Consider the following 20,189-nt stretch of genomic DNA (forward strand, 5'->3'; position numbering starts at 1 on the left):
ATGTTTTTGAATAGCAACATTCAGGGTGACTACAGAGCTGCTAATAGTGTATTTTGTGAAATATAGTGGAAGGATGGGTGGAAAGTCTACAGATTTTTTTATTTATTTGATTTATTATTATTATATTTTTGCACCAGCTGAGCTACACCAATCATAAAAGTGCTAAATTACCAGTCTGAGTTCTGGATTCAATAAAACCAGGGGGAAAAGTGTTTTTTATTTTCAGAACAATTGTAGGGACTTTTATTTTTTAATTAAATGGACAGCAAAGTAATCATGTACAAAAGATGAAATGATTCTGATAAACAATGGACTTGCCGCAAGCCTATATTAATAATCATTTTATTAGACTGTTGAAAGAAGATTAAACCATTTTATTTCCACTTTGTCAGCTTTTTTTGTAAGTGCAGTGCTTTCACGAGTGGCACTTTCTTCAAGTTTCCACCACATAAAAAAACGAGATCCTTTATGATCTCTGCATTGCTGAGAGTTGTTATTTCATTGTGGTTTAAATCTATAAAGTGAAATTAAAAAATAAATGGTTCTTTCAATCATTTTATTTCGCAGCTTGAACACTGGGTAAAAGTCAATAAAATTGTTTTTGTTTTCAGTAATATGTTCACTAAAATATATAATTTTTCCTGTACTGTTAACGTGGAGTTTTCACGACAAGCAAATATGCCTCTTTAAAGGTTTCTGTTTCATTGAGTGTCCAGGGAAAGAATATGGTTTTCCAATTGAGAAATACAAATAGGAATGAACAGCATCTGTGTTCTCAAGAATTCTCTTTCTTTTTTTTTTGCGAGTGACCAGCGTATCTATTTCTAGACAGATTTATAGAAATCTGCATATAGTTTTATGTCTGCAACAGCAAGTCCAGCTTGCCATTTGGATTAGTTACAGATTTGTGCAACACATTCTGAATTATTGCAGAGTAGACAGACTGTCAGTATCAAATTAGATTAACTGTTTTAATTTAAAATACAAATTGCCATTTCATCCAAAACATAAACAGCAGTTCTGTTTAAGGTCATTGTATATGCCTTTTTTGCAGCATTTTTGCTGGAAAACAATCCTCTTCAAAGTCATAATGAATTGCTAGGATTTCATGGTGCACTGTAAAACCCAAAAAGTTAACGTAACTAAAACCATTTGAGGAAACCGATTACAACGAACCATTAAAGTTTAAAAACTAATCCTAATGAGTACTGTGAAGTACTCATGAAGCAAATGAACAATGAAGTAAATGAAACAATTTGAGCACAGTAAAACCCAATAAGTTAAAACAACTCAAACCGTTTGAGGAAACCAATTGCAGTAAACCATTTGAGTTAAAAAATAAATCTATATAAGTACTGTGAACTTACTCCATTTCAGTTGACATAATGAGGTATTAATTAACTCATTACCTTCAACACTGAGTTCAAAACTCTTTTCAAATGAGTAGAATTAACTTTCAGTAAAGAGTTTTCAGTTTGAGTTAACTACACTCATATCATTTAATAAAGTTGACTGTTTTACAGTGCTAACAGATGAGTGGGCTTGACAAACCACCTGTAGACAGGGGCGGACTTAACGAATAAGCGAGGTAAGAGGCCGCTTATAGGCTCCAGGGAAATTAGGGGGCCCTAGCCAATGCCAAGAAGCCTGTATTAATCATATAGCTCTTTTATTAATTTTTTTATCATATGTTGTAAAATCTGTCTATAACTGTTAGGATTTTAACGTTATTACTTCTTTTTAAAATCGGGGACCCTATGAATACTGGACTGTTTCATCCATACTGCACATACAAATATTAAAAGATAATCACAAATATGGCTATTTAACTGTACATAGTTTGTAAACTTGTTTTTTGTGTGTGAATTTATTGTATTTAAAAATAAAAAAAAGTGATTATAAAATCTACAGATGTCATGGTGGTGCAGTGGGTAGCACAATCGCCTCACATCAAGAAGGTTGCTGGTTCGAGCCCCGGCTGGGCCAGTTGGCATTTCTGTGTGAAGTTTGCATGTTCTCCTTGTGTTCACGTGGGTTTCCTCCGGGTGCTCTGGTTTCCCCCACAAGTCCAAAGACACGCGCTATAGGTAAATTGAATAAACTAAATAAATTGTATGTGTGTGAATGTGAGAGTATGGGTGATCCCCAGTGTTGGGTTGTGGCTGGAAGGGCATCTGCTGTGTAAAACATATTCTGGATAAGTTGGCGGTTCATTCCACTGTGGCAACCTCAGATTAATAAAGGGACTATGCTGAAAAGAAAATGAATGAATGAATGTATGAAAGAAAGAGAACATTTTAAGTTTCAATGCTATAGGGCCCCATACCTGGAATTTCTTAGGCCGCCCAAAGCACTAAGTCCGCCCCTGCCTGTAGAAAGCACAATCTTTCCTCTCTCTGACCCTTTAACTGACATATGCACCAATTTTGCACATTTGCATGTTTATACAATCAACACACACACACACACACAAAAAACACACTGTGCATTTATGAAGTGTGCTTCACAGAGGTGAGTGGGCTTGACAAACCACCTGTAGAAACTCTTCTCTTTCTCTCTTAAAAAAAAGCACTCCCCTTATGCCTCATTTACACTAGCAGACACTTTGTAGCTGCCTGTTGCTCTGGGTGGTGATCTGCTGCAAACACAGGTCTTTGTATGTATATACAGCACAAATACAACCAGCCTCTGAGAGAGCATCACGTGTACTCTACTGGTGCTCCTACTGGCTGTCGCTCAAGAAGTAAAAGTTGAAGAAAGTTGAAAGATTCTCAACTTTATCGCGTCACCCGACATGCCCACCTGGTCACCAACGGTCGCTGTTGCTCACATAGGTGGAAGTCGGAAATGAACGGTTGCTTGTTGCTCTGCCACTGCGAATCACTAACAGGCTCCTGAACGAGCACTAACAGTTCGTTTGTATAATTAGCACTTCTTGTGTGTACTGCCTCTTCTTATTGAATTGCTGAATGCCTCTTCGATTTTATATCGCTTTAAATAAAAGCGTCTACTAAATGACTAAATGTAAATGTAGCTATGCAGTTGATTTTGAGTCACCAGATAGACCCCTCACCCCATCCTCCATCCCACCCTTCAAACCCCCATAACCCCTTCCTTCACGCTCACTCTTTAGCTGCTTATGCAACTCCTCATTTCTTAGAAAAAGCATCTATGAGATCGAATAGCCCGAGTCCAAAATATCTCACCCCCCTCCATTTTTGTGAGCTCGGAACTACTTGGCTGGCCTCAGATTTATTGTACCTTGCCGTTCTGGAGGAAGATTGTATGCATGTGGTCAGTAGCGACCCAACCTCCCTCTCATGTTACGCCCTATATATAACATCCATTCCTCCAGCACCGCCGTTCAACCCCCCCTCCCTCGTTCCCTCGCTCCGACTCCACTTCTCCAGCAACGCAGTCTCCACTCGGGCCCCGACAGCTCTGTCTATCTCTCTCTCTTTCTCTTTCTCTCTCTCTCTACCCTCGTCTGTCACCCGAGCTTCCTCTTTCGCAGGGTGTGTGTGTGTGTGTTTACCCTCTTTTTCGGCCTGGCAACGGGGCTGCATGCTCAGGATTACCAGAGGCCTTGCTTTTCATCGCCCTCTTCCTTTCTCCTGGACTACGGCGGCCACGGGTGCGAGGCTGTGTGTTTTCTGTGGATCTGTAGATCATGGATCACTCTCTGTTCGGATGCCTTCGAAACCCGCTCGCCCCATCTCAAGCTCTGCACCCGGCGTTCACCCAGGCCCTCCATGGCCGCTCTGATCACATCTCCTACCCTGACCTCCCGGGACCTTCACCGCCTTGCAGCTACACTGGGGAGGAGAGCAGTTTCGGAGGAGCTCATCATAGAGTTCACCCCGCTCCGCAGCATCCACACCACCCGCAGCATCATCAGTGGCACGTCCCGCAGATGCCATCTATAGAGGGCGAGCGGCACGGGCTCTGTCTGCCGCACCCGGACGCTGCTGCTCCAGAACTGTGCGGCACTGGAGCGGGTTCGCAGGGCATGTGCGCCGGTAACCCAACACTCACTGGAAGTGACCCTTCTGGGGTGTCATGCGTGCCTGGAGAGTACGGGAGACAGAACATGTCACCTGTTGAGCCAGAGAGAAGGAGCAGCAAAGGAAAGAGCGACAGTTCAGGTACGTGGACCACAGTCTCGTCTCCAAGTTCTTTTGCAATCAGACGAAAAGAAGTGGTTTGATAAATGTGAAATATTTTGTGTCTTTACATTTTTTTAAATTTGTTACATTTATTATTTATGATTAGGGCCTGAGTCATGACTCGAGAAGTGAATTTTAATTCTAATCAAACTTGATCAAAATAGTTTATGAGTAATTTGATTGATTTACCAAATATTTATGATTCTAAAAACAATTTCCAAATGTATATATTATTATACCAAAAATATTCATATTGAGTTTTGGCTCAAACATTTGTGCCTTTTTTTTCTCAGGAAACTATGGATGCACTATTCATATTATACAGTTGAAGTCAGAATTATAAGCCCCCTAATTTCTAATAACTGACTTATTTTATGTCCGCCATGATGACAGTAAATAATATTTGACTAGATATTTTTCAAGACACTTCTTTACAGCTTAAAGTGACATTTAAAGGCTTAACTAGGTTAATTAGATTAACTAGGCAGGTTAGGGTAATTAGGCAAGTTATTATACAACGATGGTTTGTTCTGTAGACTATCGAAAAAATATATATAGCTTAAAGGGGCTAATAATTTTGACCTTAAAATGTAAAAAAAATTTAAAACTTTATTCTAGCCAAAATAAAACAAAAAAGACTTTCTCCTGAAGAAAAAATATTATTAGACATACTGTGAAAATGTCTTCGCTCTGTTAAACATCATTTGGCAAATATTTAAAAGAACAAAAAATATCAAAGGGGGCTAATAAGTCTGACTTCAACTATATATATATATATATATATATATATATATATATATATATATATATATATATATATATATATATATATATATATATATATATATCCATATGCAAAATGATATGTTTAATACAACATAGAAGCATTTAAAAATTATGTTTATTTTGCAACATTTACAAAGATTTTAAAGTTTAGATTCTTTAGATTCTGAAATTTATTTTGCATTATTTAAATGAATTGTAATGGATTAAAGAATTTACTTTCTACTTTCAAGAATTTAAATTTGAATAAATTATAAATATATATATTTTTATAATTTGTATAGTATCTAGACACACTGAAGAACGATGTCTGCAAAATTGTTGCAAACTATTTATTTGTGCTGAATTTAAGCAAAACAAATTAAATTTAGCAGTTTTCCACCTAATTCATTTGTTAAAATTCAGCCAAAATATATAGTTTACAGCCACTTAACTTAAAAAATTTAGTAAATCCAAGGAATCATCTTTGAGTCATTTTTTTCAGTGCAGTTAAGCAAAAAAGGTCAATAGAGTAAATAGATTTGTTTTTGCTTCGTACTAAATAAAAACTGAAAAAACTAAGAGAATATTAAACTCACAATAAGTAGAGAACCAGAGAATTGAGTAGTTTTTAAGTCACATTTAAAGTAGTTAAAGAGAAAGTCAGCATGTATGAAATAAAACTGTAATTCATTTTACATATCTGACATTAAGATCATATTTACACACACACACACAAACTGTTCCGCACATTTACTATGCAGCAGAGCGTGCAACCTTTAAAATGAATTGAATTGTAGCAGTTTTCTCAGTTCATTTTTTTTATTTTTTATTATTATTTATATATAGATAATGTTTCTTGAATTAGAAATATTAAATTTAGCCAAAAAGAAAAGAGAGTTCTGTCTGTGCGGGATGAGGCGCAGTGGTGTTTTAATGGCTGGGTCTGGTGTGCCGAGGCGGCCTTGTTTCATTCTCTCATCAGTCTCAGAGGTGTAAGTCAGTCTGGCATTTACCCTCAGGTCTATAATAGAGCACAGGTGAAAGTCGCTGTTAAACGCTCACACTGCCCGCAGCTGCGCTTTTGATACACACACACACACACACACAGCATTTACGGCTGGAGAAAACAGTCAGAACTGCAGCTGGAGACTTTCTATTTAATTGTGACCCTTAAATTTCAAGAACAATAGAAAGAAGTCACACCTGGTGATCTATGTAACTTAATATTGATATAATTGATAGATCTATATTAATAATAAACCTGTTGCTGAAATATTGGAGTCATTTAGCATGAACACCAAGATTTTGCCATAGAAAAAAATGTGTTGCTGTGTTTAAAGGCAATAGATTCTGAGCTAATTAGTAATTTTTGCCATCTTTATACTGTAGTTGAAGTAAATTACTCCAGCTTCTACTGTACGTCAGAGTCAAGTCCTGGATGTAGTTTTTTCATCTAGGTGTCTGTAATTTATTACATGATGGCATACTAATGGATATGCCCAATGGTTGTTGAAGTTTCCAGAAGGCTCCTGTTGGATGTTGCTGTGCCTTTATACCAAATCCAATTTCCTCCAGTCTGTTGGCAGTTATCAAAAGCAGTGTGGTTTCCATTTAGAGTGGTGTCACGTGTCGAGATGTAGCAGCAATAGGCCTAACAGATCTTTGATTATTATTCCGAAAAGTGATGTCGGATTGAAATATGACTTTCAAGGCTCATAATCTTGTGTACTGTAAAAGACTTGGATTTCTAGAGCAGTTGTGTTTCTGAAGGAGCCAAAAATTTGATATCTAAATCACACGCGTCTGCTGAAAGGAAAGCCAAAAGATATTTATTGGAAACTATTACAGATGATGACCATTTTATTTTTAAAATATATTTACTTATTTTAATAAGTTAATCAGGTTTCAACTAGTTTTTTAAGTTATACAAAGTTTAACTTAATATTTTGAGTCAGTTTGATTGATGTAAATTGAGATAACTAGAAACGTTCATTTGATTTGAAAAATTTGAAGCAGAAATATTTCTATTTATTTCTTCTTGATTGATTCATTGAATTTAGATTTGTTGGAATAAAATCAAATGATTTGGGTGTTTTTTTTTAAATAATTTGTTGTTGTTGTTTTAACAGCAAATGCTTTAACATAATTTTGTTTAATAAAATAAATACCAAATAAATTATTTGCTCTAGATTTTACAGTTGAAATCAGAATTATGAAACCCCCTTTGAATAGTTTTTTCTTTTTTAAATATTTCCCAAATTATGTTTAACAGAGCAAGGAAATTTTCACAGTATGTATGATAAGATTTTTTTCTTCTAGAGAAAATCTTATTTGTTTTATTTTGGCTATAATAAAAGCAGTTTTAATTTTTTTAAAACTATTTTAAGGTCAAAATTATTTGCCCCTTTAAGCCATATATTTTTTTCTCAATAGTCTACAGAACAAACCATCGCTATACAAAAACTTGCCTAATTACCCTAACCTGCCTTAACCTCATTAACCTAGTTAAGTCTTTAAATGTCACTTTAAGCTGTATAGAAGTGTCTTGAAAAATATCTAGTAAAATATTATTTACTGTCATCATGGCGAAGATAAAATAAATCAGTTATTAAAAATGTGTTATTAAAGCTATTATGTTTAGAAATGTGTTGGGGGGGGGGGGGTTGGGGGCTAATAATTCAGGGGTTTAATAATTCTGACTCCAACTGAACATACTTTACTCTCCTAAACTCAATTTCTCTATTACTGATAAAACTGTAAAAAACAACTGGTCAGGCAGTATCATTTTCTTTGTTTTTCATTTAAAATTAGTCTTTAAAATCCTCTCCTGATTTTGCAGATTACTTGCATTAATACTACTAAAGACATTACAACTTTATGTATTGCTGTAACTTTATGTACTGCTATAACTGCTATAACTGCTATATTGATTTAACCTTAATATACTGTATAACAAGCTTCAATCAACCACAATCCTATTTTTGAAAGACAATTTTTTATAATACACACCATAACTATATATTGCTGTAACTTTATGTACTGCTACAACTGCTATTACTTTAACTGTAATATACTATGTAACAAACTTCAATCAATATGTTCCAATTAGTGCATTTTTTAAAAACCTCAATTATAAAGACTCATCATAACTTCATAACATATTGTAATGTTATAAGCTGTTTCTAACTTTTACCACAGTAGTAAAGATACACAATAATTTCATATTGTACTTTTAACTGTAATGTATTGTAGAAAAAAACGGGTTCCTATTTTTGCTGAATTTAGTTTTACCTCATAATATGGCATATCATAATTATTTCTGTAACTATAATAAATGAAGTAACAAGTTTAAGTCATCATTGTTACGGTGAGGGTTGAAGTTAACAATTTTTGGACCAATCAGAAATGTTCCTTTAATGTATGCTGTTAAAGGAGCCGTGTGTGGAAATCGAAGGGTAAATTGATCTGATTGCTGGAGAGTGTGAACGAAGGCCTGTTGATTCAGGCCAGATTGGAGAGCATGTGCTGGGTTTTCTGGCTTCGTCTCTGCTTGCTAAAAACCCCACCACCATATCGCCTTAATAAAGCCTGATTGGCAGGCCAAATTGTTCCGCTTTCATTTTTATTTTTGTTCGTTTATTTTATTTCAGAGCCCTGCAGTTTATCACACCATCTTATTTTTTCACCCTTTTTTTTGCTTTCCCTTTTCCCCCCTTCTTTTTCTTTGCATTTACAGCGGCTGGAAAGTGATCTGTTTTTCATTTCAGATTCCCAGGATGGGAGCTATAAGTCAGACGTGAGCAGTAAACCTAGGAAGGAGCGCACGGCGTTCACCAAGGAACAGATCCGAGAGCTGGAGTCAGAATTCGCTCACCACAACTATCTGACACGGCTTAGACGTTACGAAATCGCTGTCAACCTTGACCTCACAGAGAGACAAGTACGTTGAGCTGCTTTCGCATGTTATCTGGAGACATAACACTGGCACTTCCAATGGCTTTAAAAATCTAAAAGGAAAAAAAAAGGCTGACTCAACTTGAAGTGATTAAGTCGTGCAAAGTGATAAACACAATGCTTTATGTTACTCTGTAAAAATGTGTTAAATTAAGTTGAATCAAATTAACCTTACACATCATTTTAACTTAAATTAACCTGACTTATAACAGCTCATATGACATAAAACATTAAGTTTAAATATGATCAAAGGCATAAATCACCCAAAAAATTTTTTTTACATATTATTTACTCACCCTCAAGTGGTTCCAATCCTTTTTTTTCTGTTTTCACAAAAGAAGATATTTCGAAAAATGTTTAAAAACTTCACCCAAGTACTATGGAAGTCAGTGGCTACAGGTTTCCAAAATTCTTCAAAATATCTTCTTCTGTGTAAAACAGAAAAAAACAAGTGTGTGTCAAGTGAATGGTGAGTAAATCATTTCAGAATATTTAGTTTTGTGTGAACTATCCCTTTTACTTTTTGATGAAAATTGATGACTTATTGATCATATAATTTCTAAAGTGTAATAATTCTCAACAAATTAAATATGTTCTTAGTTGCTGATTTTTATTAGCATGAGCTCTTGTAAGTTTTACATCCAAAATGTGTGATAGGTTTTTACATAGAACCTTGTGCTGAGATATAAAGCCTTTAGTTAGGCTTGTGGGATGGATTCACGTTTATAAAAATGTTGAAGTGTGAAAACATTGATAGTAAACCCAGGTGTTAAACCTCAGGGTCCAGACTTCTGCATACATTTATTAATGCATGTAAACATAAACAAACACTCATTGTAATGTGTGGATTTAATAGATTTTTTATCATTATTTTAATGGGTTTTATTAAAAGAGAGGGGAAGTGATGGGGAGAAAGAGGGACAACAGGACTGAGAAATTCCTTGAGCAGTAATGTCCTCATATGTTCTTTTTTATTGTGGACATTTAATTCAGATGCATCAGATTTTCCCATCTGCCAGTTAACTGCAATGAAATAAACCTTTCAAAATAGTAAAATGCATACAGAGGAGGAAGTGGGAAGTGAACTTGGGAAAGTTCTGTTTCTTAGTGCCGCCCCAAAATTATTCTTGTAATGTAAATCTATGGTTAAAAAAAAATGTTTAAATACTAATTATTGCAGTATTTTGTATAACATTTGGCATGGAGTTCATGTTGACAAGACTAGTTTGTTTTTCAATCTTTTGGATTTACTGTAAAAAGATTTGATTATGTCAAGTTAAATTGTATGTCTATTGTAACTTTTCTCTTTAAAAGAAAAAAATATATATCTTTCATTTAATTTAATTATATTAACGTTTTTTTTTTTACAGAAGATCTCAACTAAAATGCCATTCATTATAAAAAATAGTACCAACACATCTTGTTTGGCATATTTGAAAAAAGAATCATATCATGAAATATCAAAACAATCTATTAATCAGCACAATGCAGTCTAAAAATACTAATTATGACTCATTTTGCATCTTTATACTGTCCTTCAAACAACCTATTTTTCATTAAGGAGGTTTTTACTCATTCAAAACATAGCATTTAGCATAATTATCTACTCTTTTTTTATATTTTAATAAATACAGATCAGAGTACAGAGTATTTGTTTACATTGTATTTTCACATCAAATAAAATTAAATGTTACCATTAAAAGCAAGTAAAATCAGACTATTTACTTGCTTTTAATATTCTCTCTTTGGATATAAAAAAAATCACTCAATTTAATTTAATGCAGACACCAAAATGGGATGTCTAATCCTTAACCCTTATAGAAATAAAAAGTTAACTTTCCACCATTATTCAACCTTTCGTGTAGCAGATTTCTTTTTAAGGATTTCAAAAATATATCTAGTATCTTTAAGAACTAACCAGTGTAAAAACGACACCCATTCTTGCCTTTTACTCCTTAAAAATGTTTAAAACTAGACCATGTTGGAGTTCACAATACAAATGCTTTCTTCAAAGTGGCCCACAGATCCCACACACCCATTCCAGAGTTTAAGATCATTCCAGCTGAGTCCTGACCTAAAATCAATCCCTACTGCATGTTCAACTCACATAGGATTTGCATTTTTGTGTTTCATTCCCATTTCTCCTTTGTATACTCCTCCACACAAATGCTTCCTATCCAAAGACTCAAATCCAATAAATCTGTGGATGTGGGTTGAACTTAGATCTTAAAGTATGAAAAACTTCCCTTTTGAAGATAGGTTTACAAATCTGATTTTTATATATAAAAAAGCTTATTAAATGCAAATAATGCCTATAATAATGCTTCAAATAATGTTTGTGGAAATTAAATGTCAAAACACGAGTAAAATGAGTGAAAATGTAACATATTCATGTAAAAATTAAACTACGTATTTATTCTGACCTGTGCTTTTTAAAATGCATAAAATAAATTGTGATCGTACTGAATTTCTCTTGTAATTTCAGTAATTAAAAACTGCTTCATGACACATGCACTTGGATGATTAAATGAAGTCTTTTAATATTTTGTCACATGATTTTTTTAGTTCTAAATATACACATTTCATTAAATATGTCATATTTTTATTCTCGCCCCCAAAAATTAAGAGAGACATTCTAATCTATGGGGGGAAAATTGTTATATTAAACTTTTTTACAGTATATTTAATAAGCATCGATTTTGTCAGCATTAATTAGTTGTTTATTGTTAAATAAATTGGTAACACTTTATGATAATAAGGTTGTATTAGTTAATGTTAGTTAATGTATTTACTAACAAGAACCATACATTTATTACAATATGTATTTATCTTTGTTTACATTAGTTAATGTTATTAAAGTTGTTCATGGTTAGCTCATATTAATAAACAGTGTATTAGCTAAAATAAACAAGCATAAATTTTAATTTGAACAATCCATTAGTAAATGTTTAACTATCCTTAATAAATACTCTACATAGTTTGTTCGTTCTTTAACTAACATTAAGTAATATTAACTAATGAAACCTTATGACTGGGGCCAGATATAATCTGCTGACATTTTCTGCTAATTCTGTGCAGAGTATTGATGAAAATCTGCGGATTTATGCGGAATGATTTTGGGAGTATCATAACTTGATAAATTAAATAAAAATAATACCTTCTTAATTTTTATTTAATGTTTACAATGCAAATCCAATTACATTCACTTGGTAAACAAAGCAAGTCTCTCATATAATATCTCTACTAAAAGACAGAAAATATTACTTACAAACTGTATTGTAAATAAATCACATTAATATTTTCATATTAGTCAATAATATTACTGTACTTCATTTAAAAACTGAATAAATATACATTTACACAAGTAAATAAACGGAAATAATGATGGGCTAAAAATCTGCGGAATTCTACGTACACAGATTCCATGTGAGCCTACTTATGACCAATAAATGTATCTGTATGACTGAATAATGATAATGTTATTTCACCAATATTTTACTTTTTCAAAAGTGATTTTGAACATATAAGCTGCTCTTTTAAAATCTATGAGAAAGCATTTGATGCTTACAAGACTCATTTCACTCCCGCCATTTCTCCAATCAGCTGAACAGAAGTCATTTCTCACCGCTCAATCAAAAAAAAAATGTTGTCATGTAAGGAAATCTGCTGACTCATTTAGGAGCTCAGTCTAAAATACCTGCGCTGCGCTTCCTAAAATAACCCCATCAGGCTTGAAATATAATATAAATATAACTGTCAGGCGCCGCCGCTCGCTCCACATCCCATCAGCCCGTTTTAGGCAGCAGCTCGATCATCCCAGAGCCGACCAGAGTGTCAAGTCAGGATCTGGAACGAGGGCCAGCAGGTCACCAGGAGCTTCACATCAGCACATTACTGACCAGGTGGAAATAGACCAGCGAGCCAATGCTGGAGCCAATCATCTTCAAACTTCCCAGAAATCTGCTCCGGAAAAGAATAACACTGATCTGCGGTTACTTTTCCCATACAGTAAAACTGTATTTATACTTTCAAATACTTTTCAAACAATACAAATAACAGCCAAAAATGTTATATTTGCTAAACTATGTTTAAAAAAAGTGCTCAGCATATCATCATACATCCCTCACAAATCTATCTTTTAAGTTCAGATTTTTAATACAGGGCTTGCGGGGGTCTTAAAAAGTCTTAACGTCTTAAATCCCAAAATTAAAAATTTAGACCTTAAAAGTGTTACATTTACTGAAACATTGTGTTGTAGGTCTTAAATCTTTTTTAAACAAGTCTTAATTTTCCTTTGTTCGTGTATAGCTACCCTATCTGGCAAACTCATACAATCACCAACAATCCATCTCAATAAAACGTTAAACTTTTTATTTAAAAAGGTACATTTTAACTCTATTTATCATAATAGTTTAAACATTTTCCTTACAATACCATTTGTTTAAAAGTGCTCCATGTATTTACTGCTGTGGACATCGACCTTGACAGATTGTTGTGCTTACATTTAGTTTGCTATAGTTTTTAAACATAAAACATTTCTTTTTTTTTTTAGTAGAGCTTGCTTGTTTTTACACAATATTTAAAATATTTTGCTAAGAAATATCTTAAATATTTATTTTTTGTTGTTAATTAATTATTGTGTTTATAAATGTATTACATTTTTAATATATATTATATTTATTATATATTTTTTGGATAGGTCAAATAAAAATCTAATCCATCTGGGCTGTTTCATAATGGTCTTAAAATGTCTTAAAAAGTCTTAAATTTAACTTGCTGAAACTTGCAGAAACCCTGTAATAGGAAGTCATACAATATTATATTTGTGCAAATACATTAGTTTAGTCAGTACTTAAGCCAAATCTGAAGCTTATCTGACAAAAATAACTTATGATAACAGTCCAAAAACTATTACAGCCAAATTGTCAAGTTATAGAAAAATGTTTAATACAAATTTTAAAAAGAGGAAACATCAAGAGAACAAAACAAAAAAAAAGAAAAAAAAATTCAGTTGATATTTTGTAGGTTGTAATTTATTTTTGCAATATTTTGCTTGAATTTAATTGTATTATCTTTCAATTTCTAAATATGTTTGGTGACTAAAATATTATTTTAATAAATATATTTGTTTTATAAATCCTTTTTGTTTAAATGCACAAAAATACATTGCCTATATTCACTGAGAAATGGATAAAAATATCAATTTTCAAAATGGGGAATACTCAATTATGCTGAGCACTGTACAGTATATATTTTCTACAAAAAAAAAAAAAAACCCAAACAAACATTTATGGCCATGTCTTTTTTAATATGTATTCAATAATATATATTTAATCCTAAATATTTTGAAGAAAATACATTTGAAGGAAATCGTATTTGTTGTCCAAAATATTTAAAGCAAAAATAAAAATAAAAAATGAGGAAAGGTAATTTTTAACAGACAAAAATCAGCTGTATTTTAAAATCCGTACATAATTTCTATATTATTGTATATTATATATTTCTCTTACCTCAAACTATTTTAGACTGGAATTCTTTTAGATCATGTTTTATTTTAAATTAATACTTTAGATCTCCATCCACATTGTTTTCTTGACCCTGGAAAACATTTCAAAAGGTTTTGGGTGTATATATAAGCTGAAATTAATATATTTTTCTTATATCCTATATCCTATATTTTTATTTTCTCACACAATTGACACAAATTGATTAATTGTCATTATAAATTTAAATAGAATGAGCATAAAACAATTAAGCTGACCCGCCAAAAAAACTTAAGAATTGCGTTGTTTCAACTCATTTTAAATAAGTAGTTTGAACAAGCACCAAAAGTCTTTGAGTTCATTGAGCCTTGCAGTTACAAAATGTATTTAGCATATATTTTAGCCAGGATAAAAAAAAGTACCATATGGGGAAGCTTAAAGATTAAAAGCAGATCTGAAATGAGGTGTTTTACTTGGTTTATGTATGTGGTCTGTATGTGTGGGATCTGAGTGCTGTGTTGGCAGAAAGCTTTAAATCTGTCACTCATCCAATCTGATACACATGCGCACATATGAAGATACAGAGGGGCACGATGGTGGTTTTAGAGTGGGGTCTGTGTGCCAAAACAAGTCTTTCTGGAAAGTGCCATAACACACACCCTAACATGCGGTCGCACAAAGTGGCATTGAGTTTCCCTGATGCAGATCTTGGACGCCTGCGTTGCTTAGATACTCAAGTCATGTAAACATTGTGTGTAATTGACTACTGAATAACAGCATTGCCAAACATTTTAAACACTTTTTGATTCATTAGTTTCTGTTGAATTAGATTGCACATCATTTTACCTGCTTTTACAAGCGTTAGATACTATAATACAGGGATTCAGATTATAATAATTTACTTACTGTATATATTTTAGTTGAGTGTGAATTTTGAATTTGATTGGCCACAGATGATAGACTTTACTCAAATGCAATTTAAAGAATTTCAGCTCACAAAATGTATGTGGCTTCAACAAAATTGCATTAATAATGCATTTTAGCTTAAAATATGAAGAATCTAGTATAGTTATCTAGTATATTTTCAAGTTAAAATCAAAATAAATGTTCATTTTTTGATACAGGAGCTCGTTATGTCTGTCATACTGTTTACTGTTAACCTTAAGCAATAAATACACATTAAATGATAAAATATGACAAATATGATAATAAAATATAAATGATAAAATACATAAAATATATGCAAAATTCTGTTATATTATATTTATGGTATTTCAAACATTGATTCTCATCTTATTATTTGCACATGTTTGTGTGCAGGATAAATATTGTTGAAAAAAATTAAAGTTCTATGTGTTTATTATTTGTCATATTGTTTGCTGAGAACCTCATACAAGCAAGACATACATAACAAATGATCAAATAAAGTATGATTATAAAATATAAATATTAAAATATATGCCAAAATATAATCAAATATATGCAAAATTATATTATCATTTTTTTCTTTAGTTGAATTATTTAATTGAATTTAAGTTCTATTTGCTATTTGTTAAACGCTAAAACTAAAATAGCAAAAACTAAAGCTATGTAAACAAAACGGATTAAATGCCAATAAAGTGTCAATTTTAATGTAACAAATGTGGAAAATATCTAAATTTGCTAGAAATAACATTACATTTTCATTCAGTGTAACAGGAAAATTATGTAACAATTATATTATACACAATTATACACACTTATTCTGACCTGTACTTTTTAAATATATATAACATTTTAAAAAATGTGATCATATTGTATTATATAATAAATAATTGCAAACAAGCTACTGATAAAAAAGTAAAATCTAGGATAGCAGATAGTGTCAAGTATAAAGATTTAAAATCATACAATGTCAGTGAATTCGTCCCCCCCCCCCACCCCCATTTCTGTTTAACGGAGAGAAGATTATTTCAACACATTTCTAAACATAATACTTTTAATAACTCATTTCTAATAACTGATTTGTTTTATTTTTTGCCATGATGACTGTAAAAAATATTCATTCATTTCATTTTCTTTTTGGCTTAGTCCCTTTATTAATCTGGGGTCGCCACAGTAACAAAATATTTTACTAGATATTTTTCAAGACACTTTTATACAGCTATACAATATAGTATACAATAGCTATACAATATTGTATAGAATTTTATTCTATACAAGTGACATTTAAAGGCTTAACTAGGTTAATTAGGTTAACTAGGCAGGTTAGGGTAATTAGGCAAGTTAATGTATAATGATGGTTTGTTCTGTAGACTATTAAAAAAAATATAGCTTTAAAAGGGCTGATAATTTTAACCTTAAAATGATTTTTAAAAAATTAAAAACTGCTTTTATTCTAGCTGAAATAAAACAAATAAGACTTTCTCCAGAAGAAAAAATATTATCAGACACACTGTGAAAATTTCCTTGCTCTGTTAAACATATTTGTCAAATATTTAAAAAAGAAAATAATTCAAAGGGGGGCTAATAATTCTGACTTCAGCTGTATCACACATACGACTCTAAATATGCCTGACAAGACATTTTGGGATATAAACTCTTGTTAAACTCAATGATATTTTAGTTTGTGTTTTCAGTAAATCATGGTAAAATGTACGAGGCATTATTTTTCCTTTTCTTTGTCTTTGACATGATGACAGTACATTATATTTTACTAGTTATTTAGCAAGATAGCAGTATTCAGCTCAAAGTGCAATATGACTCTAAACATACCTGACATATAATATAAACTCTAAAACTGTAAAATTTTAGTCTGTATGTTTATGGTAAAATTGGTAAAAAGTAACCCCCCACCACCTAAGAAACGCAATGCATTACACTGAATTAAGAAAACATATTAATTTAATGTTTCTTAGAATTTGGTTTTATTTTAATTCTGCCTTCTTAATCTTTTGCTACACTTTCTGTGACTACATTAACATCATTTGCTCTGCACGCAGGTGAAGGTCTGGTTCCAGAACAGACGGATGAAGTGGAAACGGGTGAAAGGAGGTCAACAGGGAGCCGCCGCCAGAGAGAAAGAGCTGGTGAACGTAAAGAAAGGGACTCTCTTACCCTCTGAATTCTCCCCAATGGTGGGACTCCATCATCCTATCGGCTCTCCCAGCAATGAGGACGACAGTCACGACAGCGATCAGAGCTCCGATCATGCACATTTATGATGCCCGCAAGTCTGGACAATCTCCTCAGGAATCAGCTGTGTTGGTTCTCCATTAACAACGAGCACAGGTTATTTCAGTCTGAGTGATTTCGGGTTTGTTCTTGGTCTGTGAAACAGATGCTCGCAGGGTCTTAATTTGGAAGATTAGTCGAGTTAAAAGGGGGTTTAATGGTGGTTGTACTTTTGAAGAGACTTTGGGTTTTATACACGTTTGAGTCTTGAGATTGACTTTGTAAATAAATGTAAGTTTGGATGTTGTAAACATTCCATACGAGTGCCTTAAAGAGGATTTTTTGCACTGTTGTTTGTTTGTTTTTCCTTAACTGATTGCTACTGTATTTAGACAGTTTTTTGATAAAACATATTGCCATGATTGCCAAAAAACACATTTTTACATAACCTGTGACAGCATAGATGAAGTATTTTCATGGTCTGTTTGTAAAGAAACAAAGCAAATTGCAAATTGCAGCATATTTTGTGTTTACTGAGTCATTTTTAGACTCCCACAGATTTCATTTTTTTTATTAGTTTTCCACAATATTGATGCATTTGGATTTAATTTACTATAGATGGACAGTAGGGGGGAAATTATATAGTATGGGTATATTTTCACTTACCTTGCCGAAGACTTGTTTACTTACTGACTGCAAATAATGTTCCATGATCACTGAGTTATTACAAGAAAACATTACAGTTCAAAACTTTGGGGTTGGTTGGATTTTAAAAAAGTGTTTACAGTAAGATGCAAAACTATATTTCTATGCAGAAATATTGTAATAGTCTTTTTTTCTATTTTTCATATATGTAAAGGTTATAAAAGGGGAGTTCACAGTGATTTGTTATAGTGTAGCATAAATGATTAGGAGATATTTATTATTATTATTATTATTATTATTATTATTATTATTATTATTATTATTATTATCAGTGCTGAAAACAGTTGCCAAGTTTGTGTAAACATTTTTTTCGTTTACTTTTGATGAACAGCGTGTATTTGAAATAAATATATAACATTATAATTGTCTTTAACTTCATTGAGTAACTGAATGCAAATATACTGAAGAAACACATGCAATTAACTAAAATTAAACTTAAATACACTGACCCCAGACTCTTGAATTGTAGCGTACAGTTGAAGTTAAAATTATTAGCCCTCTTGTGAAATTCTAATTAGTTTAATAATATTTCATGAGTGCTGTTTGATGGAGAGAACATTTCAAACACAGTCCAAAGACATGCACTATAGGTGAATTGGATGAACTAAATTGGCCGTAGTGTATTAGTGTGTGTGTGTGTGAATGGGAGAGTGTAGGGTGTTTCCCAGTGCTGGGTTGCGGTTGGAAGGGCATCCGCTGCATAAAACATATGCAGAAATAGTTGGCGGTTCATTCCTCTGTGGTGACCTCTGATAATCAGAGACTAAGCTGAAAGAAAGAAATTATGAATTAATTTCTTTGTCTTTAGCATGACAATACATAATATTTCACTAGTTATTAATATTCAGCTTAAAGTGCAGTTTAAAAGCTTAAAGGTTAATTAGGTTAACTAGGTAAGTTAGGTTTATTAGGTAAGTCATTGGACAAAAGCGGTTTACTGTGTAGCTAATCCCCCCAGAAATACCATTTTTTTAGTTGAGGCTCATAATAGTGACCTACAAAATTGTTTTTAAAACTTTTAAAACTGCCTTTATTCCAGCCAAACTATAAAAGAAATAAGACTTTCTCCAGAAGAAAAAAATGTAAACTGTTTTTTGCTCTGTTAAACAGCACTTACTGTAGAACATTTCACAGGAGGGCTAATCATTTTGCCTTCAACTGTATTTAAGAACCCCAAGTTCAAGTTGCTTTTTTTCAGATGAAGTTTACAATATAGTTCATGTCTTCTATTTACCTTGTAAATAAACAAAAGTTTTCATGACATTTTAATGACTTTCTGGATTAAATTTCTTAATTCACAAAAATAATTCATTTAATAAAAAAAATTAAAAAAGAAACTTTTATATTCAGTACTGAAAAATCCTACTCAAGTAAAAGTATCATTACTTGCCTGAAAATGCAGTGCAAAAGTGTAAAAGTATCTGTTGTAAATATTACTAAAGTGTGAGTAAAAAGTAGACCTTTCAAAAGTACTCAAGAGTAGTGAGTATTACGCTGTAAAAAGCTGATGCATTTACATGTAATTTGTGGATGTGTGTAAACGTAACATTCTGTAGTGCATTTAGTCATTGCCCATGCTGGCACACAATGTCATAAGACGTTAATATTAGGTTAGATTCAGGTTGTGATGACAGGTGACCAAAATTCAATGTCTAGCCAGCGTCTAAGGACAACAATTTTGATGTCCAATAACGACATCAAATGACGTTGATATTTGGTTGATTTTAGGTTGTGTTGTAAAGTGACCAAAATCCAACATTTGAGCCAACATCTTAAACCAACGTCATATTGATGTCAAATACTGACATTTATTCATCAGGTATGACAACCAAATTCCAACATCTGATAGTGGTAACGTTAACACATTGTCAAGCTTTAAAATCATTAGATGTTGATATTTGGTTTACATTTTACATTTACATTTAGTCCTTTAGCAGACGCTTTTATCCAAAGCGACTTACAA

At 32.5% G+C, this 20,189-nt stretch overlaps 1 protein-coding gene across 1 annotated transcript; it reads left to right on the top strand.

Moving 5' to 3' along the window:
• Positions 1 to 3,373: 3,373 nt before the first annotated feature.
• Positions 3,374 to 19,477, top strand: meox2b (mesenchyme homeobox 2b). The gene is made up of 3 exons (XM_056479698.1): positions 3,374 to 4,145; positions 8,699 to 8,871; positions 17,350 to 19,477. The coding sequence occupies exons 1-3, from the start codon at positions 3,671 to 3,673 to the stop codon at positions 17,569 to 17,571; spliced, it is 870 nt and encodes a 289-aa protein (XP_056335673.1). The 5' UTR covers positions 3,374 to 3,670; the 3' UTR covers positions 17,572 to 19,477.
• The last annotated feature ends 712 nt before the right edge of the window (positions 19,478 to 20,189 follow it).

This window comes from Danio aesculapii, chromosome 19, assembly GCF_903798145.1.
Source record: "Danio aesculapii chromosome 19, fDanAes4.1, whole genome shotgun sequence".
In the NCBI taxonomy this organism is placed as follows: Eukaryota; Metazoa; Chordata; class Actinopteri; order Cypriniformes; family Danionidae; genus Danio; species Danio aesculapii.